Consider the following 14,902-nt stretch of genomic DNA (forward strand, 5'->3'; position numbering starts at 1 on the left):
TAACTGTTGTATGAGTTGAACCTCAACAAATATACTTTATTAGTGGCCAACATTTAAAACATCGAAGTAAAAAAATGCCCAACTGAACATTTTACAGACATTGTTAACACATTTTGGATGATAAACATTGTTTTCATTTTCTATTTTCAAGTGATATTAATCTTCTTGGTAATTAAAGGTATTTTAATACAAATAATTTATTCTTATTCCTATAGTGGAATCACTTAACTCAGTATTTCTTTTTACTGCCTTGTTTGTTGATTATCATGATTACCTAAGAGATTATCTGTGATTTGTTTCACTCGTTACAATCGAGACTTGCCTTTTCTTCTTCTCCTTTAATGTATATTAACAAAAAAATAACAAAACTCCCATAATTTTATCACATAAGATAAACGTTGATTCTTGTCGACCTATGACTACACATTTTGACTCTTGATCGGTACCTTTTTTTCCTTGTGTAACCAAGATTGCCATTACGCTTTTCAAGTTACAATTTTCGTTTGCTAAGTTACCTATTTTTATCTGTTATGAATTATCCTCTGTTTCTATAAACTCAACATGCTTTTATTAACCATTTTCAGGTTATTTTATTCCTATTTTATGCCAAGTGATTTGCCATTATGATTGGACCAGCAATATTTTAATGTTTAATATTTATGTTTTATATTTTACAAAGTTACATCATTATTTTTGAATTACTTCACTGTTTTGTTGAAGCAACACCTGATCATCTTTATTAGCAGTTACCAACGCTATAAGCTTATCAGATAATAAGCTCATATTTTTTTCTACTAATTTATCTACATTTTATCCTATTTAAATACGCGTGATATTTTATTGGTGTCGATTTGGACCTGAAAAATACAGATGACGTCTTTCAAAGGAACCAAAATAGAATGTAAAATTTGTTCAGACGATGCCATCGGAAGATACTTTGGTACCTATCTATGTGGATCATGTAAAGCATTTTTCCGACGAAATGCAAGTAAAAGTGAGGTAAGTAAAACATTAAATAAACATCTCAAAGGCCTGTTGACAATAATGTCAACCTCTTAATAATATTTATACTAATCTAGTTATACACTTTCTTTTCTTTATCTGTTTCTTTTACATGTACCATCAATCATTTTGAACCATGATAGAAATTCCTCTGCCCTTTTACGGAGAGATGTGAAATAAATAAAATGACTCGAAGACATTGCCGAAAATGTCGATTAGAAAAATGTTTCCGAGCTGGAATGAAAAAGGAGTGGATCCATTCAGAAGATAAAGTAACCGAAAACATTGATTTCATTGATATTAATCAATTTAAAACTGAACCAAAGTCTGTTCCGAGTACTTCTGGTCCTTTTAAAGATGGGGAAAGTCCGGCAAGTGATTCACAGGAGGAGGCAGAAGAAGGAAAATCAAATATAACCCTGGTCTTGAACAATTTGTTGGATGAAGCTGCATTGCATGATTTATTGGAAGAAGAATGTGAAGAAGCTTTAGATAAGGAATGTAAAGAATTGACCGAAGAAGCTGTTCCTTTACAAAACTCAGGCTTCCAATGTTACAGATTTGGTGATAATCGATGGGATGGTCGAGAAGATCCTTGTGATTTTCATCAAACACATCAAGAGTATCTTACATCAACAACTTATATAACAAATTGCGGTAATTTAGTTTGTATTGGAGCTCCTTTCAAGTCAACTTTTGGTGAAAACACATGGCAATGGAAAATATACCAACGAATGCTTGGCGCTAACTTCACAGCAATCAGTTTTAGAAGCGAGTTCATCTCTCGACGAGTTGCTCTCAATCACCTAGAAGCGGAAAAAATTGATGAACTCTGTCCTTTCTCGATGAAATTATGCAAAAATTCTCCATTCGACTTTCCATCAGATATCGATGTTCCAGGTTTCTTTAAAATATTAGAAATCTTTTTGAATCGACTGATACCTTCATTAAGCACAATTTCAACATTTTCATCGCTTTGCATGGAGGATAGAATGAGTCTTATCAAGAAAAGTTTTGGTCATATTCTGCTACTAAGAACTTCTGTTTTGGTTGATATCAATACGGAAACTTTAACAGTAAGAACTCTATAATTTTACAGTCAATTTGTCATTAATGAAAATTTCTTTTCACTTAGCTTCCTAAAACGAGTGTAACTCTGCAGTTGAGTAAATTCCGAGACTTTGCAAATTGTCCTTATCAGCAGTATATGGAGTTCATTAAAACTCTGAAACCAAACTGGAGAACGGATTTCAAAGCTAATTTATTGTGTATAGCCATCATACTTTTCAATCCAGAAACACCAAACGTTTTTTATCCAGATAATATTAGGTTAGCAAAAATTTATATTATAATTATTCAACTAAATTCTAATAATTTTTTCCGTTTCTTTTTCGCAGGATTCATCAATACAATTATATATACTTATTGAGACGTTACCTCGAATTCCGAAGTTATTTAGTTTGTGCAGCCAGAACAGACTATTTTGATTTAATGATGAAGATCGGAGAACTGCAAGAGACTATAAAAATCAACGAGTTTATCCATGATTTAGCATTAGCCAACAGAGATCTAGTTGGTCCATTGCTAGGTGAAATCCTGGACATTTGTTGAATGTCACTATCGATGGACCAGCGTTGAAATCATTAAAACCAGCTCAACATAAGCATTGCAGATCAGTTTACATCGAATAACGTCATAAAACAATGAAAAAAATTGAATGCAAATTTATTTGATTTGTAATAATTTCGACTGGGATTTAGTGACCATAGAAAAGTCATGTCATATTGATGAATGCAAAAAACGAGATGTAAAAATGGACTGACTTTGTAAATTAAAATTGACAATAAATGCTTTTTTTTTGTTTTGCTTGGTTTACTTTCATTGTGCACCAGGCAATGTTCAAAAGGCGACAAAAAGTTACATTCTTTTGGGTTTTAATCAGGATACTCCAAATTTCAAAGCTCAGTAAACTCAGGAAAGTTAGCAAACAGTGAGCAGAACCATTGTCTGGAAATTCGTCTCTCTCTGAAAACATTGAGTAATCCCATCCTCGATACCTTATTGTTCATTTTTTACGCATTTATCATGAATACTGTTATGTTAATTGAGTAATACTGAGTTTATTAGTCAGATGGGCTGATTATGAGTTAAAAGACTAATAGTTATAAGACACTCACAGTACATTTTGGCTTGATTCATGTTGTATTTTGCCTGTGAGAAATGAATGGTTCCAATTTTGTTACTTGATGTTTCGATGGCAATCTTTTCTGGTTATGATAAAATCTCTGGGCTTCAAATGAACGTTTCTTCCTGTAATGCTCTTTAATGGATTCTGGCTTTTGCTGGTCTTTCTTGCTTACCAGGCTCTGAAAATCAAAAATGGGTGATAACAAAAAGATTAAAATCTAATCAAATCAAACTAACTATTATTAGAGGCAATAGGCATAAAGCTAACAGGCTTACCTTTTTTCTTGACAGATATTTCCAGATTAAACATAGCAAAAACAATAGAAGAGTGGTAATTAGGAAAGCATATTTAACAATAGCTACATAAGACAATGGTTTAACCAATTTATTTGTCAACTCTGCGGCTAATTCATCATTAATTTCTGCTGATTGTTCAAACCATACCAATGGATACAGCGTTTCTTTACGAATGTCACTCATTGTTCTAGAAAAAAGTAGTAAAAAATGGAAAAAAATTAAGGAAAATTAGTTGATGAATTTTAATGTGATCGCTATTAATGTGCTTACTTTATAAATGGGAATCTACGAACAAAAACATTGATCTGTAATTGAACTTTGGCTCTTAAAGGTGTCCCAGTAGTCTTGATAACAATGAGAAAACAGTCAAAAAATTAAACAATATAAAGAGTGAATACATACAGATGTATAATTTAGTAAATAATAAAGTTGCTTTGCGAAAAATTATGAGGGAAAATTTAATTTTTTCAATTTTCTTCTGTTTATGCTATTATGCTCTAATTAATTAGACATAATTTTTCATGTAGAATTTTAAAATTCAACAAACAATTCTTTTATCATTAGTATTTTTTAATTCCAAAGTATCTCAATTAGTCAATGATGATTTCAATTCATGTTGCTTATCACGATTCAGAAAATACAGCAAAGATGTCAAACTTTGAGCTCATGTAACTGTGATCACACGATCATGTATTAACTAAGGTGCAAGAAATTTATATTGGTCTTATTACTTGTAACATTAATAGTGATAATATAATAGGCTGATGGGCATTGAAATTGATTTCAATTCAGAGTCACAACCGTGTGACTTTGATACTTAAATGTAAAACAGTTTCAACATTAGTACTGGCATGCTTTTTACTATGATAATCTTCAAGTTAATAACAAGGAAACCCATGAAATACCCGAGACCATGTGCAAATATCGCAGAATCGCTGACCATAAAGAAAGGCATTAATTTTTTCACAACTCATCATCTTTTATCGAATGGCATCTATCTCATTCAAATCTTTCTCGGGAATTTCATGGAAGTATCTTGTAAGGTACATAAAACAAATTAGAGTGCTTTGTGGGTTCGAAGAGGAAAGGAATGAAATGATCATTGACTATCTACCAGATGGTTCAAGTTGATACAAGTTTATAATGAAATCGCTTGATCGAATGGAAACTTACTGGCTCTAAGTCAATAAAAGACTGGTGAAGAGACTCATTTGGCTTTAGCCCTTCGATAGATTCCGAAAAAAAATTAGAAGCTGAAAGGAAATGAGGACGAGACAAATATACTGGAGCGTTGGCTTTACAAGGTCCAACGCTTGTGACACCATCAGCATTACAGGGAAATCCTTTAGTGGGACAAAAACAATCATTTGGTGGATAACGATATTTGTTGGCAAATGTTAAATCACTTAACACGAAGCGATATCCATTAATTCCTCTAAAAATAATGGTGCTATCATAATTGAAAGTGATGTATCTGATAAAGAGGGGAAGATATTCATAAACGAAAACATCGTTATCAAGTTCATAACTCACGCACTTACTCTGTAATATTTGTATTAAATATTTAAAGGCAGTAAGTTTTTTGGTTCAATTGGTATAAGCCATAATTCATCTTCGTGTAAAAGTATAAGGACATTGAACTTTTGCTGCAATGATTAAAGAAATAATTTTTACCAGCAAATGTAGATCATTTTAGATTGAATAAGATACCATGAAATGAAAAAATATCAGCCTATAAAACTATTAATTTAAAATTACTACAAAGGAACCTGCAAAAATGAGAAATTAGATTTCGAAGAATCTGCTTGATAAATGTTTATCGGAAAAATGTTCCGATTGAGAATGATTTATTAGCTCATTGAAGTTGACAACTTTATAATTGTCGAAATTGATCAAACTTCTCTCCATGCTTTGCAGTTTGCTACTCATGATAACCTGAGAGTGATTTCAGTGAAAATGATGATAAATACAAAAATTGACTGATCAAATAATGAATCGCTTTTAATGGTCAACTTGAATAACTTTTGTTTCATCTTGATTATTTTTGATCTTTTGATCTTTTTTTATTCTCATTGAGGTTGTTCATTTGCACCTTTATAAGCTTTACTCTATTTGGAATGGTTTTTTATCGATACTAAAGTGTTTGGTTAATTGCTGAGTTATCAAGTTATGATTGATTCTTCGACGAGATGTCAATATTTCGTAGGAAATTAGACTTTGTTTCTATATTCTTCTGAATTATTAACAATTTTACGGGCGAGTCTCTAACTATCATTTTGAATTGCTAGTGAAAATTATTCATTTAATCATAGGCACCAACAAGCAGCAACAATACTTTTACACGAGAATGTATTGGATTAGAAGATTGAAAAATCATTTCTTACCTACACAGATCAGGGATGAATATGTAAATGTCTTGGTTTTTATCTACATAAGGTGAAAACACTGCTCCATCAGTTCCTTTCAGCCTGTTGCATGAATCTCCAGGCCAGATATTCAATTTTCTAGATGTTTGAAGAGATTCAAAATATTAATTGAAAATACATTTTACTCACAATTTGTTAAATGTAAAACGTAATTTTGAGGACGTATTTCTCATGTCATGATAATAAGGTCCTTTGAATAGTCATTATTTGAAATTAGTGAATCATTAATTACTTATTGTTTCTCCACGCAATAATAGAGCCCAGTTTCGATCCTTGACCAACTATTTCTAAAGGATCACCAAATGTCGCATTTTGACCATAAAAGAGTCCATAAGTGTTATCCTTGAGCCCAGTTGATGGAAACTTGATTCCAAGCAGAGATAAAGGCGCCCATACTGTTTCCAATGTTTTCAAAATTTTAACTTTCTGTCCTTTGAACAGCAATTCATTGACAGTCATTTCGGCCATTAGCTGCTCCTTATGAGCTTCAAATAGTCCATTACCAATCAGCTCGAGTGAGATTCCGGTTAAACTCTTCATAGGCAATTTAGATGCTATTGAGCCTAATTTATCCGCTATAGTCTGTAAGAGTAGTAAATCATTAGATTTTTGAAGTAATATTGAGACATACAATACAAGATTAATATAAATATTCATTTAAACTTGAAACTTACAACTGTTGGAACATTGAGAGTGAATATTTTGTCTTCTAAAGATCCAACCGACTCACTTTCATTGAAAAAATACAGATTATGTTCAGAATATTTGATTGTACCATTATCCTCATCTTTGTCAAGAATTCTCTTCTCTCGAAATAGACTGAAACAAATAGATTATAGTCAAGATTAATTTAACAAAGGAAAAGTAAGGGTTTATCACTTACCTAAAAACGTATGGTCCCTTTTCACGTAAAACAGGTTTCTTGCCAGACCAAATATCGTCTGGGTTAGTTTCTTCGAACACCCAAACCTTCAGAGACAAAGGGATAGGAATTTTAACCCATTTATCATATAATTCAGAATCAGATTGTAATAACGTTAACTTTGAGTAAATAACTTGAGCAACAATGTAATCAAGGCCCACGTAAAGAGTTAATCCTAGACATAGGAAAATGGTTGACACAATGAGACCACATGTTGACCTGTTCACTTTTAGTGAAGATGAACTCTTGAACAAATTAAAAACCATGTAGGTAACATCAGATTAAATGGTAATCACAATTAAAATTTAAAATATATCATCAGATTAGTATAAAACACTGTTTAAGTTTAGTCTGAAATAAAAAGCTAAAAATCAAATAAAAAATAACTCTGCACAAGAAGAAAGTAAAACAAGGCTAACGGATAGTCGTAAGGTCAAGTTATTTACAGATTATAAACACACAATCAAAAGAATGAATTAAATGAACACAAATAAACGATTTATTGTAAGGTTAAAATTAAAAACCGTGAAGGATTTAACTGTCCCCTTGTTGATCATCTTATCATATTAAACATCATCATTTAAGTCACAAAAAACGGTTGATCAAATTGACTAGGTATAAAAATTCAAACTGAGAGCCATAATGAGTCAAGTGAACTTGACATTGACAGACGAATCAGAAGTGAATACAATAAACTGTTTGATATTGATTGGTCCATTGGGATGACATAATGTCTTCATAGCTGGTCAATTATATTGATTAATTTATATTTCCCAAACAATCAACAAGTAATACGTAAATGGTCATTGATCAGAAATGATGTTTTTCTGAACTAATGTATTCTTCATCTTGAATTTCATTAGCAATCGATCGAAGGCAAATATTTTGTCATTTGCTTTTCACATTTATCGTTTCATTTTTTAGTCAATCGATTGCTTTTAATGACATTTTAAACCAATTGCTACAAGAATACAATTCTGAGTCATTATAGTCAGTTCAAAATGTTATCTAAAGGGTGTCAGAAATAAAATGCTTGAAAGGTAGAAATTAAACTAAAAATTATTGGCTTTAGATAATTTTGGTTTAACAAATGAAAACGATTTTTGATAAGATGATTTTCTGCGACATCTTTGTGTGAAAAAATGAAGATTTAAGGGCACTTTTTTTTAAGAAATCGGTAAAATAACCACCAGATTAAATCTTCATTTTTCACACAAAGATGTCGCAGAAAATCATCTTATCAAAAATCGTTTTCCTTTGTCTAACCAAAATTATCTGAAGCCAATAATTTTTAGTTTAATTTCTGCCTTCCAAGCATTTTATTTCTGACACCCTTTAGTTTGAATTTCATGTTTAGGAAATAATGTCGATGGAAATAAATTAATTTTTTAACTCATCAGCAAATGACAGCTTTCATCAGCAGAATTAAAGTTTAGTAATTTGTGATAGGCTTGTATATTGTTCATGATTAATTAAATCATTGCCATGCATGTTTGATAAAAATTTGTTGATGTTCTGATTAGATGCAATAATTCAATTTTCGGTATCACAATCAGATTGAGCTTGAATTTGTTATCTGTATTTTTACTGTAGTTAAATGGAAATATGAGTAATTAAAAGTTTAATTGTGTGGTTTGGATAAAAATTATTAATGGATAATGATGAATAAAGGATGAAGATGGAGATAGGGAGATTAATATTTCAATTTATCATTTTATCAAATTTGGCCACAATTAGACCTGAAGATCTTTACATTCTAAGATTATCTTTTGGTGAATGGTTACATGAATTATATAAACCTTGTTATCTGATGAAGGGATCATTTGAAGATCAGATCGTACAATCAACACTTTCTTTGATACAATATAATTGAAATGATTGTTGACGAATGTGTATGAACCTAAAATAATATTTGAGGTTTATGGTGTAAACCAAGAAATAGACAAAAGAGGGAAGTGGAAATAAACAGTGTTATAATAGAAATGATATCAAATGAATGATAACAAGTCAGGTTTCTGTGTTTAACTGAAATCTCGATCAGGTAAGATTATTGGAGCAATCAATGTCCAAATGTATAGCAAACAACAAAGCCAACTTGATATAATTTTGATCCACATTGAACCTTCATTCTGGTTAAGATTGCCGCTCTTTAAGTCAGGCCTACGAAAAGAAAAGAAAACACGATTAGTTTCAAATAATGATAAATATATGTATAAATGAAGAGACATTTGACAAAATTCATCAACTTACTTATACCAATTGGTGAGAGTCATCATGACATATAAAGTAGCCAAGGCAAACATGAAGTGAAAGAATGACCAGCTATATGTGACTCCATCTTCCTCGTTATCATTTGAAGTGACTATTCCTCCGGTTTCACCGTCACTGTTACCTGATTAAAGAAACAAATCCATTGAATATGTTAGAAATGAGCAATTTTATCTTGAGGTAAAATTCAAGAATGAAAATGAATATGAAGCAGGCACTAAGATAATGAGCAGACTAAATTGCAACACAACCCTCATGTAATTTTAACCAAATAATAGTTTTAAGGCAAATTACCTTGATTAGAGTGGTTAAGAAGGGTGCCAGCTCCATCTGCACAGTAGTTTATGACGAAAAAATTGTTTCATTAAGAAATAACGAGCATATAAGTTAAATTTGTACTTTAACTTATAAAGGGTTATAAAGATAATTTGAGGAAAGTAAACATAAAAGGAATGAAAAGAGGGAGAGAAGAGAGAGGTAAAAATGGAATGGTAAAGATGGGACGAAAATTGCGACAAACGACAAGAAAATAAAAGAAAGTACTGAAAGAGAGCAAACAAGGAACATTGAGAATTGTATTCTAACTCACCCGAACTGGTATCTTTCATAAGAATTCGTTCAGACATAGTTATTTTACCAACTTGGCTGTTACTTGAGGTACGAATAGATGAATACAGAACACAAGCAAACCAAATTCCAAGTCCGACTAGAGACATTGAATCGAAAGTTTTGTCATTTCCATGTTGGAAAATAGATGGTTTACAATTATCAGCTGAATTGTTCATAGCTGACCAAGTTAAGTACATTGTATACAAAGTAATGAGAGACGATTGAAGAAGTCCAGATCTTGGTTGAGCTAAAGTATGAGAGAAGAGCAAAAATAGTTAGATCTTGAAAATTGAAAAATATTAATCAAATTACCTTCTTGAACATCGGGTAATATAGATAAAGCTGAGAGAATGAAGCAAACAATAAGATTTGTTGAGATGAAAAATTTCTGTAGGCCACATCCGTTCTCAGTGGTATAGTAAAGGTAAAGAAACACATAGCCAGTTATAGCAGCAATATAGTGAAGTAGAGTGAAGAATACGAGACCTGTGAAAATATCAATAATAATTAGTTAATGTATGTTTACTTTCCACTATAAATACAATAAAAATAGCACTTCGAAAAAGGGAATTAGATTAATTAAAATGACAATTTGTAAGTTAAATTGTTATCAAATAGTCGAAAAGATAATGTCTTTACTAATTGTTATCAAAAATCATGCCAAGATAGGTTAATTTAATGGTAGATGTATTTTTTAGATTTTTGTTTTGTTACTGCTTTATTTATCGTTTACTTTAACCAACTTACTTATTGTATCAATTTACCAATTATAATTAGCATCTAATCTGTATTTTCTTAAGATAAGTCACCAACATTTAATTAGTTGATATTTTTATGTTAACTTGGAAGAAAAGAGGTGAAACGAAATCATTAAAAGTTGAGCTGGTGATGGCGTTGAAAATGACTTAAGCGCAAACACCAATCCCTCTTGATATGCTTGTAAGATTTGTGCGATCAGGCTTTTCAAAAAGAGCGAAATTACTTTTTGAATGAACATGAATTACTTATTTGAATGTTTTAGTCTTCCTATCGATGTCGTATTTTACTGAATGTTTGTCTCTCACTTGTCGAAGCAAATATGCACTCCCAATAATACTGATAATTATTACTGGTAGTACATCATCATTCAGGTGTAACGCGTTGGTTTCAAGCTCAAAACTTGATCAGCTTCAGATATGAAAAGATTTCTGTTAAGTTAAGAAGTTTGATTTAGTTGAATGATCTTTATCATTTTAACTGCATTAATAAAAGACGTTCGATTAAACTTTTTTTCGTTGTTTGTATTACTATGGTTGTCAATGGCTCCGAAATGAGCAAGTTAAATCTTGATTATGTTGTCAATGGATTTTGGAATGAATATGGCGATCCTCGCACGTTTTCCATGCCAATCATCAATGGCGGACCATGGAAAGTGTTTACCATTGTAATATGTTATCTTCTGTTTGTTAAAGTTTTTGGTCCAATTTTCATGAAAAATCGACCACCTTTTGATTTAAGAGAGGTTATGTTACTTCACAACAGTTTTCTCATTGGAGTAAATGGAGTTGGAACCTTTGTGGGACTTTGGGTCACCGATTGGGGAAGTAAAACGTTTGATTGTAGTCCACCAGAGAAACAAGATAAATTTGACATCAAAATTTCGATCCTCATCTGGCTCGGTTGGATTTACTTCATGACTAAAATTGTTGATTTCATGGATACCATATTCTTTGTTTTGCGTAGAAAAGATCACCAAGCTTCTTTCCTTCATATTTTTCACCATGGATCTATGCCTTTAGTGGCCTATTTTGGCTTAAAATTTCATCCTGGACCATATAGTGCTTTCCTTCCTATCTTTAATTGTTTTATCCATTTTATTATGTACATATATTATGCTATGGCTTGTGCAGGTCCAAGTATGAAAAAGTTTCTTTGGTGGAAAAAACAGCTTACTCAAATCCAAATTGTACAATTCATGGCAACCATTGTTCATGCATCTTATGCCTTCTTCACGGATGGATGTCATTATCCAAGATTACTCGCTTTTCTAGAAGGAATGCATGCGACAATTTTTCTTGTCATGTTCTTGAAATTCTATTATAGAACATACACCAGAGCTCCAAAGAAAGTCATGTGAATCTTTCCTTTGTTGTAAACATTAAACATGAAGCCACTTTTTAACCCTATCTATGTTACTTTTCTCTACTTAATATTATTGAACATAAATGGCTCTAATCTTAATAGTCTAAATCCTTCTAAAATAAGCTCATAAAGATATGGAAATTGAAAAAAATGCTTTTGCTTACCTGCATACCACCACCTTGACTCTGTTTGTTCCATCTTTTCAACCCAACTCTCAGCCCAGCTATGAGCGAAATCGATGATGAGGATCAATTGGATTAAAATGAACAGAAAACCACCAACAAGACCAGCGTACATCCAAACTAAATAAAATATGCAGATATGATGTAATTTTATGAAATATAGCAATGATCGGAAGGTTATAAAGCATACCTTGGCCGAAAGTGTCCGCTTCAGGAATAAAGAAAGCTCCAACCATTAGCCCAATGAGAACCAGGAACTTAGGCCCCCAAAATCTAGATTTTTAAATATAAAAGAGACAAGAATTAATAATTGTAATCATGAGCTCATCAGATAAATATAAATACCCATTCTGAATGGCAGCTCTTCCATCTTTTGACGATTTTACATTCAGCATAATTAATGAGAACATGAGGAAGAAAATGGTTTGAGCGAAAAGAATTCGATAGGTTGAGAGGTAGCCTACTGCTTGTATACACATTGCAGAATATCCTGAACCACTCTTACAGAACGGAACTTCTTTTAGTTTCTCTGTTACCCAAGGGGACATCATAATCCATGATAAAAGGGTTGATAAAAAGAGCATCATGGCGTACATGATTCGAGATACAATTGAACTGAAACATGATTGCAGTCCACAGAAGGCCAAGTTACAAGCTGCACTCGAACAACAGCAGGCCAACTAAAAGAATAGATTGTTAATTAGATTTAAAAGATAAATTAAGGAGTTAAAACTAAAATGACAAAACATAAATTCACTACAAGACAAGAAAGACAAAGCAAAACAAAAACAAATAAATGTAAGGCTTACCTGGCCTACAGTGAATACACTTAGTAGGGCTCCCATTTTGTAATTAACAGGTCAGCTCTAGAGTCAGTAATAGAATTACTTAAAATGAAAAGATGAACAATAATTTGATCTGACTAATGAATAATAGACACAGGATTGAAAGATAAACTCGCTGAAGGGGATTATTGTTGCTTTATGAGTCAGACACAGGGAATAAAAACAAACAGCTAAACATACAGCAAAGCCGTGAGAATAACAAGAAATGTCTAAAAGAAGAGCAATCAACCAATTTTTAGGTTCAATTTGTATACTTATTTGTACGTTTATTGTGTCTCATTTTGTTAATAAAGTAAATCTTCATTTATTATTTTTTCTCATAATCTTATTTAACTAATCTAACCGTCTAATACGCGTTTATTTAATATTTAATAAGCACATTGACATAATATGAGGAAAGATTAAGTTGTGTTAAGTTATCCAAAGTTGTTTGTGATTTAGCTCGTGATCATAATTATTGAAAAAATCTGCTAAACAATTGTATAAGACTGGAAATAACATTTAGATAAGACGTTATAAATATGCTTGAGTCTGAATCATAATTCCCATTTCAATTGCAAGGATTTGTGGAATGCGAAATGTCTTTTGTGTTTGTATAATTTTGTAGTTGCAATTGTGTATCTATCATTGTTCCGATGATATTGAAATTATCCTAAGCCACGTTAGATGTTATTACTTTAGGTTATGAGTGTCTATATTAAAATTATAATGAATAATTTTATTGTAATAGATTTTCGATTGATTAAGGGATAAAAGTGCTAATTTTTTAGTCGTTTACAATAATTTATTTGGATTAAGACGGGCAGTACTGGGAAAATTTAGAAGAAAACATTTTCGCCGCTAACTGACACTCTTTGTTAGCGTACGGTTGTTACTAGAAAGCACAATTAACACAATTATCAGATTTATGCATGAATTTACATAAATGGGCGGCAAACGGGTAAAAATTAATTTCTTGCAAATTTAGACTCTATGTGTTTGTAAGAACATAAAAATGACTTTATTTGTGCAATTAAAAGATTTCTCTGATGAACAGTTTTCGAGAGAATCGACGTCAAAGTTGAAAATTCGATCGCGTTTTGTACAACTATGGAAGCAGGTTTTTTTTACAAAACTTATTTAACTGATGTATTTTTGAATGATTAACCATAAAGTGTAATTATTTTGAGAAGTTTATTCCTTCTTTTTCTGTAAAACAGATTAGTTCGATTCGTAGTTAAACCGATCTGTTTCTGAGAGGGTTATAGTTAGAGAGTTGAAACTTATTTTGCTTCGATAAAAACTGTTAGTACATATGCATGACCAAATATTTTTGTCAATTTATCAATAGCACTCTTGATTTTGGCCATTTGCCTTCGAACATTGAACCTCGATATTTCGTGAATGGCATAACATACAATCATCATTCCTTCATCTCTACAACCCTTTGCTAATGAATAATTCAATTCAACTTAATAACTTTCCATTGCCGCATTTTGGCTACGATTTTTGAGCTGTAAATGAACGAGTAACAACTTATTTAACAAAACAAACTCATCTAAACCCATTTACTGGTAAATAAAGCAATTTTCTAGTTTAACTTCTAAACGAAATGCAAAGAGTACTGCAAAAGACTCAAACCTTTAAGTTGATAGATTAGCCTTAGTGGGGTTCGTAAAGACATAAAAACTGCATCTATTGGTGCTATTAAACACTTCATACGATGGACAGTTTTCGAGAAAATGGAGTTCAAAGTTGAAACTTCGATCGCATTTTATTCTGCTGTGCCAGCAGATTTTTTCATGAAACTAATTTTAAAGATGTAAATTTTGATAGTCAACCAGAAAATGAATTAATGTCGAAAGCAAAAATTTTCTGTTCAGAATAAAACGCATTAGTTCGATTTTTACCTAAACTGACCTGACTCTGTGACCATGAGGGTCAGAGAGCTAAAACTTATTACTAGTTAATAAAAATTGCTTGGTGAAACTCATGGGTTGAATGATTTTTCAAATTTATCAATAGTTCACTTGATTTTGGCTTTTGGCCTTAAAACTTTGAACC

At 31.6% G+C, this 14,902-nt stretch overlaps 3 protein-coding genes and 1 pseudogene across 7 annotated transcripts; 2 read left to right on the forward strand and 2 right to left on the reverse strand.

The window, feature by feature from the left end:
- Positions 1-41: 41 nt before the first annotated feature.
- On the forward strand, positions 42-2,865 carry LOC149093840 (nuclear hormone receptor family member nhr-8-like). Its single transcript, XM_089268144.1, has 5 exons — positions 42-178; positions 871-999; positions 1,146-2,078; positions 2,138-2,331; positions 2,400-2,865. The coding sequence occupies exons 2-5, from the start codon at positions 871-873 to the stop codon at positions 2,611-2,613; spliced, it is 1,470 nt and encodes a 489-aa protein (XP_089124270.1). The 5' UTR covers positions 42-178; the 3' UTR covers positions 2,614-2,865.
- On the reverse strand, positions 2,707-7,137 carry LOC107359625 (platelet glycoprotein 4). 4 transcript variants are annotated; one of them, XM_015926142.3, is made up of 9 exons: positions 6,796-7,137; positions 6,587-6,731; positions 6,145-6,494; positions 5,871-5,990; positions 4,660-4,960; positions 3,757-3,830; positions 3,466-3,673; positions 3,185-3,368; positions 2,707-3,094 (listed from the first exon to the last, which is right to left on the reverse strand). In XM_015926142.3, the coding sequence occupies exons 1-8, from the start codon at positions 7,098-7,100 to the stop codon at positions 3,198-3,200; spliced, it is 1,674 nt and encodes a 557-aa protein (XP_015781628.1). In that variant the 5' UTR covers positions 7,101-7,137; the 3' UTR covers positions 2,707-3,094; positions 3,185-3,197. The 4 variants fall into 4 exon arrangements, with proteins under 4 accessions (XP_015781628.1, XP_015781627.1, XP_015781624.1 ...); XM_015926141.3 differs by having other exon boundaries at positions 2,707-3,116; XM_015926138.3 differs by having other exon boundaries at positions 3,180-3,368.
- Positions 7,138-8,519: 1,382 nt separating this feature from the next.
- Positions 8,520-12,989, reverse strand: Serinc (serine incorporator TMS1). Of its 2 annotated transcripts, XM_015926601.3 has the most exons (9): positions 12,824-12,989; positions 12,360-12,694; positions 12,205-12,287; positions 11,997-12,134; positions 10,024-10,197; positions 9,692-9,958; positions 9,397-9,432; positions 9,085-9,226; positions 8,520-8,994 (listed from the first exon to the last, which is right to left on the reverse strand). In XM_015926601.3, exons 1-9 carry the CDS (start codon positions 12,857-12,859, stop codon positions 8,856-8,858), a joined length of 1,350 nt encoding a protein of 449 aa, XP_015782087.1. In that variant the 5' UTR covers positions 12,860-12,989; the 3' UTR covers positions 8,520-8,855. The 2 variants fall into 2 exon arrangements, with proteins under 2 accessions (XP_015782087.1, XP_015782088.1); XM_015926602.3 differs by lacking the exon at positions 9,397-9,432.
- Positions 10,898-11,876, forward strand: LOC107359998 (very long chain fatty acid elongase AAEL008004 pseudogene; annotated as a pseudogene).
- Positions 12,990-14,902: the final 1,913 nt, after the last annotated feature.

The sequence above is a fragment of the Tetranychus urticae genome, chromosome 2 (genome assembly GCF_039701765.1).
Source record: "Tetranychus urticae isolate SD_2017Ah chromosome 2, NJAU_TeUrti_SD_1.0, whole genome shotgun sequence".
NCBI classification, from domain to species: domain Eukaryota; kingdom Metazoa; phylum Arthropoda; class Arachnida; order Trombidiformes; family Tetranychidae; genus Tetranychus; species Tetranychus urticae.